This window comes from Ceratotherium simum, chromosome X (genome assembly GCF_057802395.1).
Source record: "Ceratotherium simum simum isolate JZ-2026a chromosome X, ASM5780239v1, whole genome shotgun sequence".
Lineage (NCBI taxonomy): Eukaryota > Metazoa > Chordata > Mammalia > Perissodactyla > Rhinocerotidae > Ceratotherium > Ceratotherium simum.
In genome coordinates this window covers 48,210,321-48,229,716 of record NC_141940.1, presented here as the reverse complement: position 1 = coordinate 48,229,716, position 19,396 = coordinate 48,210,321, and the positions used below count along the sequence as shown (strand labels likewise).

At 36.5% G+C, this 19,396-nt stretch overlaps 1 protein-coding gene across 4 annotated transcripts in view; it reads left to right on the top strand.

Moving 5' to 3' along the window:
* The window catches only part of DIAPH2 (diaphanous related formin 2), an 825,716-nt gene that overhangs the window by 31,566 nt on the left and 774,754 nt on the right, over nt 1-19,396 (top strand). For 2 of the 4 annotated variants that reach the window (XM_087427460.1, XM_014795691.2), the window contains exon 2: nt 18,638-18,670. The exons of 1 other annotated variant lie outside the window; for it this stretch is intronic. In XM_087427460.1, coding sequence (XP_087283586.1) covers nt 18,638-18,670 — 33 coding nt within the window. Of the gene's footprint in view, nt 1-1,736; nt 1,873-18,637; nt 18,671-19,396 lie in introns of those variants that run through there. One more of the 4 variants, XM_087427458.1, reaches the window with a different exon arrangement.

The following is a 19,396-nucleotide window of genomic DNA, read 5'->3' as shown; positions in this document are numbered from 1 at the left end:
TTTAAATATATGGAATACAAGTTAAAAGTAACTTTTAATGCCCTTGTCTGTTAATTTTAACATCTGTGCCAGTTCTGGGTCAATTTTGATTGATCAGTTTTCTTTTTCTCTGTATCATGGGTCATATATTCCTGCTTTTTTTGCATGCCTGGCAATCTTTGATTGGATGCCAGATTTTGTGAATTTTACCTTGTTGGGTCACAGATATTTTTGGATTCCTGTAATTATTCTAGAGTGTTGTTCTGGGATGCAGTTAAGTTACTTGGAAACAAGTTGATCCTTTGGGTCTTACTTGTGAGATTTGTTTGGCAAGACAAGGGCAAGGTTTAGTTTAGGGCTAATTAATCCCTTACTACTAAGGCAAGAGCCTTCTGAGAGCTCTACTCAATGCCTCATTAATTATGAGGTTTTCCAGTCTGGCTGGTAGAAACAGGTTTTATTCCCAGTTCTGTATCAGTGACAGACAGTGTCCTCTCTCTAAGCCTCTTGGGTGGTTCTTTCTTTCCCCAACCTAGGGTAGTTTCCTTACATACATGTGCCAGTCAGCACTCTACTGAATATGCAAAGTGGATCCCTGCAGGTCTCCTGAGTTATTTCTCTGTGTAGCTTTAGCTTTTCTGGCACTCCACCGTGTGAACTCCAGCAGTCTGGTCTCCTTGGATTCTCAACTCCTCAACTCAGGCAGTCTGCAGAGCTCTGCCTGGGTCCTCTCCCTGAGCCACAACCTGGACACTCTCTCAAGGCAGTATGCTGGGGCAATTGTAGGGCTTGCCTCATTTATTTACCATCTTTAAGGGGTCACTGGACTTTGTTGCCTGATGTACAGCATCTTGAAAACTATTGTTTGAAATATTTATGTCTTTTTTTTTTTTTTTTTTCTTTTTGGTTGTTTCCGGCAGGATGGTAAATCTGGGCAGAAGTGCCCAGGTTTTTAAACACGTTTAAAAAAACCAGTTTGATATAACTAATTAAAGTGATTGAGATTTTTATGGTTCCTTTTTGCTATCTCTTGCACCCCCCTCCTCGCCCCAGCACCTGGTCAATCTTGGCTGAACGTTAACCAACACTTTGCAACTTTTTTACTTAGTCTCGAGGTATAATCTCTCGGGTTTACTGCCTACTTAACAATTATCTTAACCTCAATCTAGCAGTCGCCCTTTATTTTGGTCAATAGTTATTTGGCAATCCCTTCCTTTACCTAACTTGGTTAGTTCATCAAAATTGCGTATATATAACTTCTTCCAGTTTCCAAACATTTTTCCTCCTAACTGTTCTCCTGGTCATGTGATACATCTGTTCCTTTCTAGTTGTTTGTTACAACACCCTTTCCAGCCTTGGTCAAAATTTCATCCAAAGTCTCCAGCTCAAGCACGTATCATATTTTTACTAGAAATATAGCACAGAAACAGAATTTTAGTACTAATGAGAACCTTCCAGTTTACCACTTAGACTTGAAGAGATATTGAGAGCATACTTCTCAGTCTCTCTCTAGTAAGCAGCCATCTAGGTTTTGCCTTGTCACACAGTGTTTAAGATATTTCATTTCATTCTTGATTCTTGTAAAAATTTAGATAAAAGCTTTTTAGGATATCTTAAATACATAATATAATTTAGGGATTATTTTATTAGTTTAACCTCGTATATTCTTTAAGCTGGAACATTCTCGTTGATCATGCTGGCAGGGAGAAGAGAAGGCAGAAGAAAATCCAAGTCACTGTTGGCTAAGAACAAATGTTACATTTGTGCTATATGGTCACATCAACAAGGATTTTGGCAGAAAACTTCCCATCAAATTGACAGATTTTACTCGTGATAAATGTACTTCTAGAGGGCTTGCAACAAACCACGCAGTTATAAATGGATATTTCTGAGGTAATCCTTTCTGATTTGTTTTTGGTTCCAGGTTTTTTCCCCCCTTGAAATCATACCCTATAATGATTCAGTCAAAATGTATTGGATGTAGACTAGTAGCATATTATACACATGACCTCATTTTATACTGGTTTTCCTCTTCCTGATTTCATTTAGTAATACTGTTAAGTTTGTGGTTCTACCTTCTTTCTGGAATTTAAGGGAAGCTTGTGTTTGACAAAGCTAGGTCGAAGAGAATGAATTCTTTATCGTTGGTTGTCTCCAAAACTTATGTTGAAATCAAGTGCTTGAGGGATTAGGTTAGTAGACTCATTTTGTATGTTGCTGGAACTAAATTTAGGTAGATGAAAGCAGAAACTGGGAAGGTTTTTAATCTTTGTTTTGTGCTTTATTATGTAAGATGGGAGTACCTACTTTTTTTTGCATGTATTTAAAGAAAGAGAATAAACATTTTTAATGCAATCCAAACTGAGACTTCATCTTACAGAGATCATTAACATTTATTTCATGATGTTTTCCTTCTTTTTTTTTAAATGCAAATACCGTGGGAAAAATCTTCTAGTATATGGTCCTGAGAGTGCATTTTGTCACTTAGTATTTTGTATTTTATAGTTGGTCAGTCAAGTGCTGACTAATGAACGCCTGTGTGTTGTTGGTGTCAGAAAATAAATTCAGTAGCTTTTATACACAAGCTAAGTCAGACAAGCTAAGTTCATGTGAGTGATCTGGGAGGCACGTGACCTTTGTGCTCTCTAGCTCTTGCTTGAATTCTGAAAGTAAACTATGTAAATGATCTATGATGTCAGGTTAGAAACTTTTGTTGGTTTTCAGCCAAGGGAACTATGGAATATGTTGAGATGCCTCCATCTGTACTATGATGGATCACACCATACCATAGTCCTGTGTTTGTTAATTGCTTTGTGAAGGCATATTATTAGCTGGCACGTGATACTGCATAGTGGTCAGAGAATATTATAAAATGGTTTTGTTTAACCTGTGTGTGCCTTGGTTTTCTAATCAGTAAAATGGGGATAATAATAATATCTACATTACAGGTTTGTTGTGGGGATTGATTAGTTAAACCAAAGCACTAAGAACAGTGCCTGGCACGTAGCAGATGCTCAGTGAATCTTAATTAGTAGTACCAATAGTAGTGATGTTCTCGCTTTAGGTCTAGCTTTTCTTTTCTTTTTTTTCTTTATAGTTTACAAATGATTAATTAACATCATTCCTTGTTAGGTATTCACCTCTGCAATTTGGCAATTAAAGAGATTCTCATTCATTCATTCCCTTCCTCCCTCTCCTTGTCCTTCTCCCTCTCTCTCACTTCCTCCCCTTCCCTCTCCTTCTCTCTTCCTTCTTCCCGCTCTCCTTTCACCCCTCCCTTTTTCCCTCCCTCCATTGCATTTCTTGGACTTCTTGTTGTCTAGCTGGAGCAGTAATAGCCTCAGGATATAAATATTGCTCTATGAACTGTGGCTGTTAGATTAGGAGATAGAATTTGAAGCCATATATCCTAGAAGAGGAAAAGAGACCCAGATGTCTCTTTCTTTGGTTTCTAATTTGTGTTTTTATAAAAATTCAGATTAAATTTTATACTTCAAATGTATTTAAACATTGTTTTTTAAAACAAGCTTCCTATTTGTTTCTTGTTATTTTATTTTCCTGCCTAACAAGCAATCAATCAACTGGGTTGAGAGGGGTGGTGGGAGGTTACTTTCCAAGCAAACCCCTATGGCCTCTGAATATTTAGGTTCCAGAGGTGTGTACGTGTAATAATTCCTTTCTGAAAGATTGCCGCCCCCCTAACCCAACACACACACACACTTTTCGTTGGCCTCACAGGTAGTGGTATGGGTAAACCTAATCAGCTACTCTAGATGGTCAGTGGAAACCATAGAGATTACAGATATATCTTATAATATGTCTAGGTAAATGTTATGACTGTATATCTATATCTATATATATTTTTGAGGAAGATTGGCCCTGTGCTAACACCTATTGCCAATCTTCTTCTTGTTTCTTTTTTCTCCCCAAAGCCCCAGTACGTAGTTGTATATCATAGTTGTAGAGTTGTAGCTCTTCTATATGGGACGCCACCTCAGCATGGCTTGATGGGCAGTGAGTAGATCTGCGCCCAGTGTCTGAACCCCGGGCTGCCAGAGCTGAATGTGTGAACTTAACCGCTAGGCCACCAGGCAGGCCCCCTGTTATGACTATATTTTGAAGGTTAACTGTTAATTTCACTTTTTTAGGGTGATGTTAATTCTTTACTAATCTGGAGTTTTCTCTGTAGATTTATTTTCTTGGTTTTAAAATTCTTCTATACTGTTCTCTTTTATTACTAACTTCCTAACCTCCCACCCCCTTGCCCTCTAGTTGAATTGGCAGTGGTATCCCTAAATGCCTACTATATGCTCTCTGTTCTAAGATCAGTCCTGTTTTTTCTTGAGCTGTCATTGATTTCTTAGTTACTCTTACTTCTTTGATATGGGATATTGTTTAAGAACCTTGCTTTTGGAGAATAACAAGCCTGGATTATCTCGCTTCCATCTTTTACCAGCTATGAGCCATGATTAAGTTACATTATATCTATGAGCTTCAGGTTCCCCATCTGTAAAATGGGTATAAATAATGGAATATGCTTTAAGGGTTGTTGCATAAATTAAATCTTAAAATAAATGTACAAGTGCTCAGTATGGTGCCTAGAATGTAGTTAGCCCTCAATAAATGATAATTATAATTATACTTTTGTTGTTGGCATCCATATTATGGCTGCCTATCCCTTTTCTTCTCTTACCATTTCAGCTTTGTGTCCACCAGTGTTCTGTCTCAGAGGTTCTTTATGTGATGGACTGCTCCAGTGGCGGGAGGGCTATTATCCAATCAGAGAGGGATCCTATTTAAATTGAGAAATTACCAGCTTCCAGTAATTCATTCAGTAAATGTGTGGCTACTCCAAGGGCTATTAGCTAGGTATTGTATAGTGAGTTTGAGGAATTTCGGGGCTGATCAAGGAAAAAAGATACTACCACAAGATGACAGTAGTACACAAGGAGCTTTATTTGGGTGATGCTTTGACAGATTTGCATGGGAGAGAAGTCCCTCAGCCTGAGACTTTCCAGAAACAACAGCAGGGGGCCACTACTCAGAAGAGGAGGAGGGCAAGGGAACTCCTAAGGGTGAGGAGGATCAGAGAGGGAGCATACATATCTAGATGATGTCATTCAGCAGCACAATGGGGAGTCTTTGGGTCAGAGAGCTCCAAAGGGCAGCAGCAGTTGGGGTCTTTTATAGCTACAGGGTTTATTTTATTTGTGGCCGGCAGATATTGGGTGCGGTTTCACAGTGTGTGCAAACCAGGCACTCTCTAAACGTCTGAAAATCTGCCTATTTGGGCTATATTTAAAACAATTAGATATGTAAAAGTTTGATTTTAGCACCTGTGGTCTTAGCTGCTGTGAAGAAGTAAACATAGGGCCAATATACAGAGGCCATCTTTTACCCATTTATATAACATACTCCAAACTGTTTAAGAGCCAGTCCTTACCTCAGGAAATTCATACTGTCTAGTGGAAAATTATATACCATCATAAATGCTATAATCAAGGTTTGAACTAAGACCTTAGGAGTGACATCAAGAAAGATACCCTCCAGGAATAAAAAAATACCACTTTTGTGGTGTTTCCAGGTTCTTTAAAGCATACTTTAGCTGTGGAAAGCACTCAACATTGTTGGCTACTGGTGACTGACACCACGCTCCATTACTTTGTGAGTTTTGGAACTTTGCCACCTCTTCGATGTCTGTGGGTTACCCGTTCATATTTAGTCACTGTCTGTAGCTTTGGGCCTACATAAAGTCTCATTTCTGCATTTCATGTGAAAGAAAATGCCTTTCTTAGCACATTATGTTATGGTATTAATAGAGGGGGAAGAGGTCATTCAAGTATCTTCCTAAAATAAATGGTCACTATTTAAAACACTCAGGAAGGTGCTTGTGTGTGTACGGTTTGTGAAATTTGAGATATTCAGAACTCATTGGATATCTGAAAATGGAGAGACTTTTCAACTTGGTAGATCAAGTTTGTACTTAAACTCTTGAACAAATTCACTGTAAGTACTCTATAGGCAATCTTTATGAAAAGGTTTAGATCCCAGGCAAATTTTTTTTTTTTTTTGTAGAAGAGGTATATTGCCCTCTCTTTCTCAGTTAAGACACCTCCGGAGTTTGATCTCCTCTTGTGTTACTCTCTGAACACTTATACTGAAATAAGTGGCCAGCTGTCTCTCTTCTGTCCCCTTATGTATCGTTGCTAGTGTAGCCAGCCCTGCCTGCAGAAAGGAAAAACCAAGTTTTTGACATCCTGAGTTAGAATGTATATTTTCTACAGAAAGTGTTTCAAAGGAGGATGCAGTTGGAATACTACTACTAGTGCTAATCCAGATGTGTATTATAGATTAAATAAGAGTTTGTAAACTGACTTGGGAATTCAACCATCATAGAGAACTTTGTCTCTGTAGCAAAATATAGTAGCAGAACTGAGTCTGTGTGTTGCATCAGGGCTATAAAGGGCCCATGTGTGTCAAAAAGTCCAATAGTATTGATTATGGCCATTAAATAAGTAATTTTGTTTAAAATAAGTATAACATTATTAGTAAATAGAATGATACTTGAAGAGAGCTCAATTTAGGAATTTTGTAAAAGTCCTGGCTGTGACTTTGGTGCTGGCTCATTCATTTGGTGCTAGAACTCATGATGACACTGTAAGAGAAATTCTACAAATGTTTAAGCACATCTATATTTATATTTCAATGATCTACTGATTGTAAATCTTTCTGTCAGTTGCATAGTAACATTTTTCAACCTTCCTAATCCCTAATTGGCTAACCTGTTATAAAATCAAATTACTCAGCAGTGAGGAAAATAGAAATCTGAACAAATGCTATTAAAATAAGTTCAGAACTTCTCAAATTTAGCCTGCATAACTTAGACTTTCTCTGTTTTATCAAAGAACACCTCTCATACATACTCTGAGTGTTACTGGCAAGTTTAAGATGGCTGGAGCATTATGTGTGGAGATGTATATGTATCTGTCATTGGTTTTTAGGAGCCCCCACGGAATCAATCCCCTTTTGATTTTGACTGTCAAAAGCCCTTGTGGGTGTCAGCCAAGTCAAAGAATTGCAAAAGAGGTTAATAGCCCCTTCATATTTTCCAGCTTTACACAAAGTATGGTCTATATATTGATGGATAGGAGACACCACTGTTGTCTTAAAGTCTAGGTGAAAAGGGAAAAAAAGCATGTTTTCTACATCAAAATCTTTTGACTGAAAATTTTCTGTGATTTCACAATATTAAAAAAAGAAGAAAGTTTGAATCATCTGCTTTGACCTGTACCTGTGTGGGGGCCATTACATTAGTTCTTGAGTTGCCTGTAATTTCTCAGGCAAAGGGGCATACAGTGAATCATATTTTATATTGTAACTGATATAGTGATTACACACTACATACAAGGCTTCCACGGCTAAGAATAGTTGCTGGTTTATTTGCAGTTCTTACTCCACCTCAGTTAATTCAAATGCATGAGGAGTCCATTGTGAAGACTGCTGTGTTAGAGCAGAAGAAATTTGAGGTCCATCAGAATAAACACTAATGCAATTGTTGCTTTGCCTAAAATCATAAAAAAGTCAAAAATTTGAAACTACCTGTTACTTTGTTATGATAGTATTTGTAAGATAGTGACAGAAATGAAATTTTTCGGCAATGTGTTATTTTATTTGGACAAAATTTCTGTCGCTATCTTTAGATGGAATCCCTTATTCAAATTAAAACTGAGTAAAAAACTATTTAAGGAACAGTATGGAACAAAAGCTTTAAAAGGAGTTATCACTACTCAGCATAGAATCTGAAGCAAATGGGGAAAAAATGAAGGTGACAAAATTTAATAATTTTTTGTTAATCCTAAATTCTTTCAAAGGTCCTTTTTAAGTTTTCTGAAATTTTAAAATCATTTTTTTGCCTACCATATAATCATGTTTTGCTTAAGTTTTTAAGTGTTAAATATGTTATAATATTTAGTTATTTTAAGCATTCTTCCTGTTTGAGTCCAAATAAGCTATTTTTGTTTTCTGTGGGGAGAGGGTTGTCCACTTTCACTTTGGAAACCTGTGTTCCAGGAGCCAAACAACTGCCAAACAAATGAACTTGTAGGCCATAACTCGTTCCTGAATTGAGAATTGTTTGCAAATTCAAGAATATCAGTTAAAAGTACTAATAGTGAAATTAACTTAAATCATTGGTTGTCTTTTATGTATCTTCTACAAAAAGTGTGTTATAATAATCCTTATTTACAACTCAGGTATAATTTTCGGTTCTAGCCGATTTATACTCTTGAATCTTTAAAGGAGTGAATCATTTTGTTTTGTCAGATTAATTTTGCAGCTACATCAGAAAACTAAATGATGTGGTTCTTTATAAAAGCTACTTCAAGTAGATACATGGCAAGTTATTGTGAGGTGAAGTATCTCCAGAGTGATAATCATAGCTATTTAGAGGTTATTTGTATGGTATAAAGATAGTAATCACCACAACAGATATTAAATTACTCTATTTAATATAAACAACAATCATATGTCTGGGTACATTGCTTCAATAACAAGCATAATTTTAAACAAGATTATATATAGTAACTGCCTTCTCTATTCCTACTGCTACCGTCCTAGTCTAAGCTCTTATCACCTCACAACTGGATCTCTCTCTGTCTCTCTCCTCCTCTCCCCTCCTCAGTTCAGTCAATCATGACAGGTTTGAGTGCGAACTATGTGCGAGAAACAGTGCAAAAACTGAGGACACAGTGGGGACCAGGAGAGACCTAGTTCTTAGCACACTGAGTTTACAGTATAGCAGGGAAACCCAGCCTTGATAGAGAATTTGATAATTGGAATGTGTTACAAAAGGGGAAGTTCAGGAACCATGAGAGACTATAACAGGACCAACTTTAATCTCAGCTGAGACCAGAAAGGATGGGTAGGAGATGGCCAGATGAAAAAAGAGGAGGCATGGGGTGACCGCTCTAAGCAGAGCAAAGCATACATGGGAAGGCCAAAATTAAAAAAGAGCTTGAGCTCTGCTAACCAGGATTGTTACACTAATGAAGACTCTTGCAGACAGATTTCAGAATGTACATAGAGGTTTTAGAGCTTGGATTCTACTTGGACCTAAATGCTAATCCCAACTGTGTAATTTATTATCTTTGTGACTTGAGGCAAATGACTTAATGACTGCAAACTTTGATTTCCTGACCTATAAAATAGAACAGTAAATTCCTATATCATAGGATTACTGTGAGGATTTAAATGAGGCAATGCATGGAAAGCTGTTAGCACAGTGCCTGCTACATAATAAATGGTCAGTAAATGGTAACTAGTATTTACGTAGAAGAGACCAAACTTGCCAATCTCTGCAAGGAATCGTTGATTCCTTCTCCAGTCTGTCCTGACTATTACAGCCTACAACCCTTCTCTGAAATTTTAGAATCTGAAAGCTCTGAAAACAGGATTTTATCATTTGGCCTCAGAACCTGACTGGACTTGAGGCTGTATATAGTCTTTATCCTGTTTTATGGAATATTCATGTTTCACTGCTAACCTTGAATGCATTTGATTTAGGGTGCTACCCCAGATCCTGCTGGGTGGATTTTGTAGTCTGTGGTACACATACCGTATTCCTTTGTAAAATATGAAACACTCTGAATTCCGAAACGCATCTGGCGTCAAGGGTTTCAGATAAGACATTGTGGACCTGTACCACCCGAAGTCATCTTTCTCAAATACCACTTTCTCCGTGTCTGTCTCTGAATCAGGAAATCATAAGGACTCTTTTTTTTAAAAAAAAAATCCTATTTATTTATTTAATTTATTTTGTTGAGGTAATATTGCTTTATAAGAGTATATAAATTTCAGGTATACATCATATTTTGATATCTGTGTAGACTACATCATGTTCACTACCCAAAGACTAATTACCATACATCACTCTACACATGTGCTCTTTTACCCCTTTCATCCTCCTCTTTTACCCCTTTCACCCTCCTCCCTCTCCGCATCCCCTCTGGTAACCACCACTCTAATGCCTGTATCTATGTGTTTGTTTGTTGTTGTTTTTATCTTCCACTTATGAGTGAAATCACATAGTATTTGGCTTTCTCGGGCTGACTTATTTCACTTAGTATAATACCCTCAAGGTCCACCCATATTGTTGCAAATGGCAAGATTTCATCTTTTTTATGGCTGAGTAGTATTCCATTGTGTATATATACCACATCTTCTTTATCCATTCATCCATTTATGGACACTTAGGTTGTTTCCAAGTTTTGGCTATTGTGAATAATGCTGCAATGTACATAGAGGTGCATATATCTTTCCTACAGTGTTTTCAAAGACTATTAATGGTTGTCAGATTTAGTCTAGACTATTCCTTGTGGTTTTCAAGACAGTCTCTAATCTGTCTGTCCCCACCCTACATATTCAAAATTTAATACTCTTCAACTTGAACCCTTTGTTTCATAAGGCTGCTTCCCTAAGGTAAATGTTAATGCTGCTCCTTCTGTCTGACTTCCTTCTCTTCCCCTCTTTCTCACTATTCGAATCCTACTCAGTAATTTGGGTACAATTCTTTATAGTTTCTTAGTGAAGCTGTATTTATCTATTTCTCTTCTGAATTCCTATTGTATTTAAATTAATTTATTCACAAAATATTTGAGCAGGTATTATGTGCCAGCTACTGTTCTAAGTGTTAGAGATCCAAAAATGAATAAGACAGGTAAATTAAGATCTCTGCTGTTAGGGAACTTGTTTTCTAGAAACTAAAACACAAATAAGTAAATCAGTAAGTGAACAAGATAATCTCAGATAGTGGTTAATGCTGTGAAGATAATAAGACAGGACATGATAGTGCCTAGGAAGGAGGAGGAGTGACATACCTCAGAATCTCATAGTTGAGCATTTAATTATCTGTTTGTTTTTATGAGGTTAGTTTTCACTCCCTGGTTAGATCTTAGATGCCTTAAGGGCAGAATCATGTCTTAAACGCCTATGTGCCACAAAGTGCTGGGCATATAATGGGTACTCAAACATATTAATTTTTGGTTGAGACATTTGTCTTTTTTAAAAACATTGAAGATAAAAACTAATTAATTAAATATTGAGCCCCACTCGGCTAACTCATTGATCTAAGAGTATCTATTATGTACAGAGTACTGTGCTGGGTTTTGAAACGTTTGGATTTGTGTCAAGCTAGCTTTCTTTTCATTTCTTTTGCTTTTTATTCATAGACTAAGAAAGAAGAACTTTCAGGTCCAAACAATTTTCCCATTTGAAATGGTTTAGTACAAAGCAAATAAACATGATTTCTATACCTGCTGAAGAAGTTACTACTCTTAAAAACCTGGATTATTCCTGTAATTGTTTCTGATTAATTCAGGTAGTGAGTGACTTCCTCCAATTCATTGGTGTGAACTTTTTTTAAGACCTAAGCGGCAAACATACATTTCCTGGATGCTTCACCCTTTGTCCTGAGGCTGAGCATGCTTGTTACACAGAAGAGACTGCTGGATTCCTGTATCATAGTCACCCCTCTTGGCAGTTAAAGATTGAAATTCATGGCAAGACAATTAGTTTAAGGTTGAGCATATCTTGTTAGGACAGATTTCTGAAATTTAGCCAGTGAAGTAACATGGTCTTTTGCTTCATGAAGAAAACTGAAGTCCTATACTGTGATGTCATATTTGATTTCTGGTAGACATACATTTTGTTTATTATAAATTGAAAGAGCATCTTGAGAAGAAAAACCCCCCCAAAATTTTCTCTTGTCATAAAAATGATAGAAAGAATTTCGATTTGTAATAGCGAAGAACTCTGGTGGTTTAAATTTGAGGTTTTTGATTTGACAGTACTTTTGAGATGGTGTCCTTATGGTTACAAAAAGATAAAAGTATTGCTCTATTGAAATGACGGAATGGACAGTTTGAGATACTAACAACAGCAAAGTGAGATGGAAGATCAGAGCTTAATGCCTGTAACTTCATTTCCTCAACTACTAGGCTTTTGCGCTTCCAGGGCAAGGTCATGTCTCTTTAAATCCCAGTGCCTGGCACACTGCCAATTGATCTATCATCTGTTCATAAGTGCTAATGGTGATGGAAGACTACAGTGCCTAAGACGACATGTGGGTGTCTGAAAATGGCCCTTACCTTTAGAAAGGAGATGAAAGAGTGTTTCAGAGTAATTTTAGATACCGGTAGTAGTAGTAGTTCAATGATTTTGAAAGCCAAAATTTGTTTTCCTCCTCTACATTGATCTAAGTTCTAAAAATCAGATTATATGTAGCTTTTTTTGGTGAAATAAACACAACTGGGAGGCACTCAACAACAGTAGCTTGGTTACCAGTAATTAAATGGCCTTGAATTGTCTTGATTGGTCTTACTGGTTTGTAAAGTTCAGGGTGAGTACAGCCTCTGAAAAGTTGGAAGGCAGGCCTTTGAAGTGTAACTATTTCCCTCTGTGATGGCCTCTGATCTAGCTATTGGGCAGGAATGTCGTCCTGAGATTTCAAACCTGGATCAGCAGTTGATATGGATGGCTTTACTTAAGGGCCCTTCTAATGTGGAAAGTATATGGAGGTTATGTTAGGGTACTATACTATCAGAGCTCTCAGAATTTCTCTATTGTGATTATTCTTTCATTCTTCTCATCTTCAACTAGACTGCAACCTCCATAAAGGAAGAGCATGTACTTATCTTGTTTATGATTGTATTCCTCGTGCCCAGCACTGAACAGGTACATAGTAGATGCTCAAATATTTGTTCAGTTAATTGAACATGGTTATTTTGTGTGTGTAATATTGCCCCTGCCCTTCTTAGAAAGCGAGAAGCTTAAAGCTGGGTAAATAATTGACCCTTCATCTTTATTGTGATGGCTAATTTATTTTCTCTAAAAGCGAAGAAAATAGTCAAATAGTGTGATTAAGTTTTTGAGTTGGTGGTGAAACTTTTGAGTTATATGCAATTTAGTTGTCCAGTTTCTGAGGTGCTAGAGTAATTGCATGATGTTTATAAGACATTGTATTACCATGTAACATTAGCCATAAGAGAGTTGAATCTTTACATCTTACTGTTTTTGTTAATTTCTGCCTGATTGAGAAAATTAAAACTTAATTCTCTTGCAATAATGACTTTTGCATTTCAATCAGAAATTCAGCATTAGAGTTTATAAGTAAATCAGCCATTTCTCTTTTTCTTAAGGGGTTGAGACTCGAGAGTGATACTTTTATAATTATACAATACTCATATAATACTGTACTAAGTTGTATTTAATATAACTGATCATAAATGAAGTTTAATAAACTCTGATTGCTTGACTAATGCACAAGCTTATTGCTTTTCCAGAGTTGATTTTAATGAAAATATATGGTCACTATACTTATTTATGCAATATGCCCTCATCCTAATGACCATTATCGTTAGATTTACGCAGTAAAAACTTACTAAAATGACTTTAACCAGTGCTTTTAATTCAGGGGTGTGACTCTAGTAAAGATTTCTTTTGGTCATTTTTAAAAAAAAATTTTTTTTTAACTCCATTGTAGCTCTACGATTTGTACACAGGAGTAAAATCCATAATTTCTGCTTGCATGTGGTGTGAGAGAGATGCGTGCATCTATACAAATTACATTCAGATAGAATTTGAGAGCTTATCCCTGTAGAACATCATTATAAATGAGAGTATATTTTAATATAACCATTTTAAAAAATGTTTTAAAGGTCAGGTCATATAAAAAGGCCTGTGATTTAATCTTGTCGAAAAAGACAGCTCTTGGGCCGGCTCCGTGGCTTAGCGGTTGGGTGCGCGCGCTCCGCTGCTGGCGGCCCGGGTTCAGATCTGGGCGCGCACCGATGCACCGCTTCTCTGGCCATGCTGAGGCTGCGTCCCACATACAGCAACTAGAAGGATGTGCAACTATGACATACAACTATCTACTGGGGTTTTGGGGGGAAAAAATAAATAAATAAAAATCTTTAAAAAAAAGACAGCTCTTTATAGCTCTCTGAACTTTTCTCTTGGTGTTTTTGTTATCTTTCTTGACTCCTTTTGTATCCTTCTTTTTTGACTAATATATAAAGACAATAATGTGGCAGAAATAATTTATTTTTGATTGCAGATAATTTAGTTGTAACATACAATAATTTCAATGTATTTTTAATGTACAGTGACCAAAAATCACCCCTTCTGAAGCTCAAACTCTTCAAATCTCCTTAAATATTTTCATTTTCAATAGGCCACATTTTTCTCTTCTTTTTTTGAACAGTTATAAAGAAGAATTCTAAGTAATGGTATAAAAAATATATTTATGAAAGCAGACAAAGGAAATCTATGAGAAAATATCCATATTTGTCAAATGTGCATAGTTTTACAGGATATGCACTCTGTACTTGAATGAAACTTATAAATCAAGAAATCAGAAGCAGAGTGTTTTTCTTTATGGTTCTCTATCACAAGTAATTCGGATAATTTTTTACATAAATATAATTTTTTATGTGCCTTAGGGTGCTCTATCATTCTTGAAGATGCCTGTTAGGAAAAAAAAAAAAAACTTTAAGAAAACACTACACAAAGCATAGTCTTCCTCCGATATTATTTTTGACCAAGACTTCACATTGGGTTTATCAATAACCAAACTGTAACCTCAAGGGAAGCTCTAGAAATAGAAATGTATCTAGCTAGATGGGCATTCTAGGTAGAGGGAACAGTGGGTGCACAAACAGGACATAATGGGGCATGCATTGGGAAAAGGATTTCCATTTTTGTTGTCTATAGCATTTGGATCACAAGGGAAGAAGTAGAAGTAGCCTAGGGCTGAATAATACAAGGCTTTGGATGCCATATGAAGGCTGTTAGTCTTTATTCTGTAGGTCATCAGGAGCCATGAATATGAACAGGCGTGTGATAGTCATTTCTAATTTTTATTGTGCTTCTATGTGCCAGGCACTGCTCTAGGCATTAGGGCTACATCCCTAAACCACACAGACAAATATCCCTGTTCCCGTGGAGCTCACATTTTTAGTGGGAGAAACAGACAATAATAATAAATTATAGACTATGTTAGAATGTGATAAATTCTATTGAAAAAAGGAAAAGTAGAGCATGGTAAAGCGGATCAAGAGTGCCAGGAGTGTGTGGAGGAGGTGGGTGTTTCCATTTAAATAGGATGGACAGAGTAGGCCTCACTGAGCACAAACTCAAAAGGGGAGGATGATGGAGTAAGCCATATGGATAATGGAAAAGAGCATTCCAGGCTGGGGAAGAGCCAGTGCATGTAGCTTGTTGCCTTATTGAGGAACAGTGAGGTGGTCAGTGTGACTGGAGCTGCGTGAACGAAAGGGACAGTAGTAGGAGATGAGGTCAAAGAGTTAGGGCAAGTGTGCAGATCGGTAGGCCCTTGAAGGCTATTGTAAGGGTTTTGACTCACTCAGTGAAAATAGCCATTGGAAAGTTTTGAGCAGAGGAGTAACATGATGTGACTTCAGTTTTAACAATATCACTTTATCTGGTGTGTTTAAAATTAAGTGTAGGAGGGTAAAGGTGGAAGCAGGAAGACAGGTTAGGAGGTTATTACAGAAATCTAGGTAAGAAGTGATGGTAGCTTGAACTAGATCTTTGCTTTAAGTTGATGACTTTGGCAATGGGGAGAGAATGGAACCAGAGGTAATTATTAGGAGGCTTTTGCCAGCAGTTAGAGTCTAAACTGGGGTGGCCTGTGTGGGAATGAAGAGGGAACGGCAGAAAGATTACCATGGAACTTGACAGCTGCCTGGCTCTTGGGGATGAAGGAAAGAGAGGAAACCAAGGTGAAATGGAAGGCTTAACACTGGATAAATGGAGTGCATGTGGTACCATTAACATAAATATTACCCTCCTGTATGAAAATCTGTCCTGACCCTCTGAGACATTTTGCCCACTTTGTGTCATGGAGTGTTTCCATTTGGTTATTAATTGTATACCTATTTTTTCCCTCCTGCTACCCACCTAGAAAGCTGAGAGAAGAAGTCTGACTTTTAGAATTGTGGCAATATTAAGGTACAATTAGGAAGGTAAAATTTAAGAATTATGAAAGACTGAAGAATCTGAATTTGTATATAGTTTATATATGGAGAATAACTAATTAGTTAGCCACTCAAAGAAAATAGAATATACTGGTCAAAGTGAGTTCAGTAGATGACATGTAAGATGCATTGGGGAAGGACTGAATGCCAGGGGAATGCTCCTTGGGATGATCTTGACCCTCTGGGTAAAGATGGAAAAAGGCAGTTGCGTAAGGAAAATGAAACTGATGGGGCTTGGGGGGTATCTGTGAAGTTGGGATTACCATGAGCTCTTTCAATTCAGTAATTCAACCCTAATATCCTACAGCTTGATTATACCAACTGAAAAGGCCATATGTTGACTACGAGTTAGAATCTAGTGATAACCAGATCAGTGGTCCTTGGGCAGGTCCCTTAGCCTCCTCGAGCTTCAGTTTCATCATTTGTAAAATGAGAGGTTTCGACCAGATTATCTCAAATTCCATCCAACTTTAATAGTCTCTAACTCCATACTGTGTGATTTAATATGGAGAAAATATGTTAATTTCAAAAAAAAAAAAAAAAGGAAAAGGTTGGGGTGGAGAAAGAGAAGAAAACTCAAGTCTCTTCCCGTAAGACAAGGTGGAAATATTGCTAGCAATACTTTTTTTCTTGTTTCTGTCCCCCGTGATTAAACTGTCAACGTATATTCAATTGAGATAGAGATTTAAAGCATTCCAGACATATGTATACCTTAACGTAGAGAATTTGGCTAAATCAAATTGTATTTTCCCCTAATTTACATTCTCACTTTGAAGATATAGATGTGTTTCCAATCTTGAGGTTATAATCCCAAAAGTTGGGAAGAAAAGCAGGAGTTGCTTGAAGAACTGTATAATCTGTCTAATAACCACACAGGTGGACAGGTACATATCCAGATGGTAGCAGGGTAGTTGAGGCACTTTGAGATTTTGACATTTCTCGCTCTGATTTTACGTTACAGGAAATGATGAAGCTTGCCATTGTGCATAAAACAGTTTTCTGTAACCACTGGGAAAACTAAAGAGAAAATACCAGGTAGAGATAGTCCTAGGGTGAATTGATCTCTCTTACAGTGGCTTCAGTTCTGATATGAATAATCCCCCTTCTTTTCTTTTTCCTAGACAGTAAAGATTGATTGGGTTTGTGTCAGCAGGATGTGATGAAGACATAGTACAATGATGTAGGATTGTGGATCCCTGAGGGAATCGATGGATTAACAGTGGAAAAAGAACTATACATACAATAGTGTGTTTGTCCCAGCTGATCCAGGGGAGGATGATCTTTAACAGCATTTGATTGGTGGTATTTGTAGATAATTTCGTGAGATCCTGGGACTGAATAATTCTCACTTCCTTAAAACTCATAATGGAATTCTCCCCACCAGTGAGAAGACCATCTTTTTCTTAGTAAAAAGGGATGTGACCATGCATGACCAAGTTGATGCTCATCATTCAGCTTCTGTTGTAAGAAATAAATATACAGGTTGTGGCAGAAGGGTTAATTCCAGTTCCTAGCAGGCGAGTTTAAAAATCTGGTTCTTTCTTAATCATGTGTCTTAATTGGCACTTCAACATATTTATAATATGATAATAACTGCCCTGCATGCTGATTGTATGTTATTTTAAGATGCTAAAGTATCTTCCGAATCATGGAAGGTTACTAAATTATTAGATATGACTTTGCTTACTTTACTTTAGTATTGCTTTGTTACTTTAGTATTGCTGTACTATTAATTCTTCAAATAGTGGTACTCATATTTGTTATGTGGTAGTTTTTATTAACCACTGTATTTTATTAACTAGAATACACTATTTCTAATGATTCTCAGCATTAGAAGCAGAAAACCACATGCAAAAAAAAAGTGTTGATGTTTTTGAGAAAAGGGCATATATTAACACAATCAGTAAGTTAAATTTTATCCAGAATATTTATAAAGGTGTCCTTTGAACATCTATCACATGTAACGGATATGACATTTCTCCTGTTGTTCATGTTTTTTTAAAATCTATGTATCTTAGGGCCGGCCCCATGGCTTAGCAGTTAAGTGCGCGTGCTCCGCTGCTGGCGGCCCAGGTTCGGATCCCAGGCGCGCACCGATGCACCGCTTCTGCGGCCATGCTAAGGCCGCGTCCCACATAACAGCAACTAGAAGGATGTGCAGCTATGACATACAACTATCTACTGGGGCTTTGGGGGGGGAAAATAAAAATAAAAATTAAAATCTATGTATCTTAGAAACATGATTATTCATTCTAAAATTTTGAAAAAACTTGGAAGGGCTTATGACTTTGCTCTGTCTTTGCTCATGATGGAGCACTGTGGTAGTGATGTCTGAGCCAAATCTGACTTTGGGACCTTGGGAATGATCTTTAAAAACAAATAGACACCCCCCACCAAACCTTAATTTTTAATCCTTAAAAAGTTGTTTTTTTTCCTTTAGTAAAGAATGTGCGTGTTTATATATTTAAACTTTCTAATTCTTTTTGACTAGTTATAGTTGATAAAATAAAAAATGAGAATCATTCAATTATTATTTTCTTGTTTGATCTATGAATTTCTCTTATCTGACAGGTATTTCTTCTTTTTTTTCCTTTTGGTTTTAATAGAACATTCAAATAAAAACTTTGGCAGATGATGTGGTAAGGTGGTCTTAGTAGCATGTTGTTACATTATTATGCATGTTGCCTTTTTATTAAAGTGGTGGACATTAAAGCATTGATATATGTAAGATATAAAATGTCTAGATGTTTACAAAGTACAGTGGAATGGAAGAATGTCAATAAAGTGATTTTTCTTTTTTTGAATATTAACATAAACAATTGCATAGGAACGCAACAAAATTTTGATATATCATCCTGATATATACCTTAACCAAATTTTTTTTATCTATATGTAAATCTAACTCAGGAAAACACAGATGTTTCCTTTTTTGATAGCCAAGTAAATTGATGGTGAATATTTTAAACATTAGTATTAATATTGGAAGTAATTAATTTAAAATAGAAAGGAAGTTAAGTTCATTATGTTAGTCTGATATGTACTATTAAATTTAAAATCCTTCAATATTTTTGAGCTGAGTCTATCATAGTAAAACTTATTGAAAGTTATGGGCTTAAAATTTAAATGTGCCCTTTTATAGCTAAACCTTTAAGAAATGGTATTTTAAGCAGTGTCAGTTTTTTCTTTGTGAAATTACCTATCTACAAATAATGTAAAATATTGTTAGTGATTTAAGGAAGTGAAAGTATATGGCTTAACTTCATTTTCTTATCAAGACAGAGCTGAAAGCAAAAGCCAATTTTCTAGATAGAAATGAAGAGCATAGTGGAAGATCAAATCTTTATGTAAATAATGCTACTCAGTAA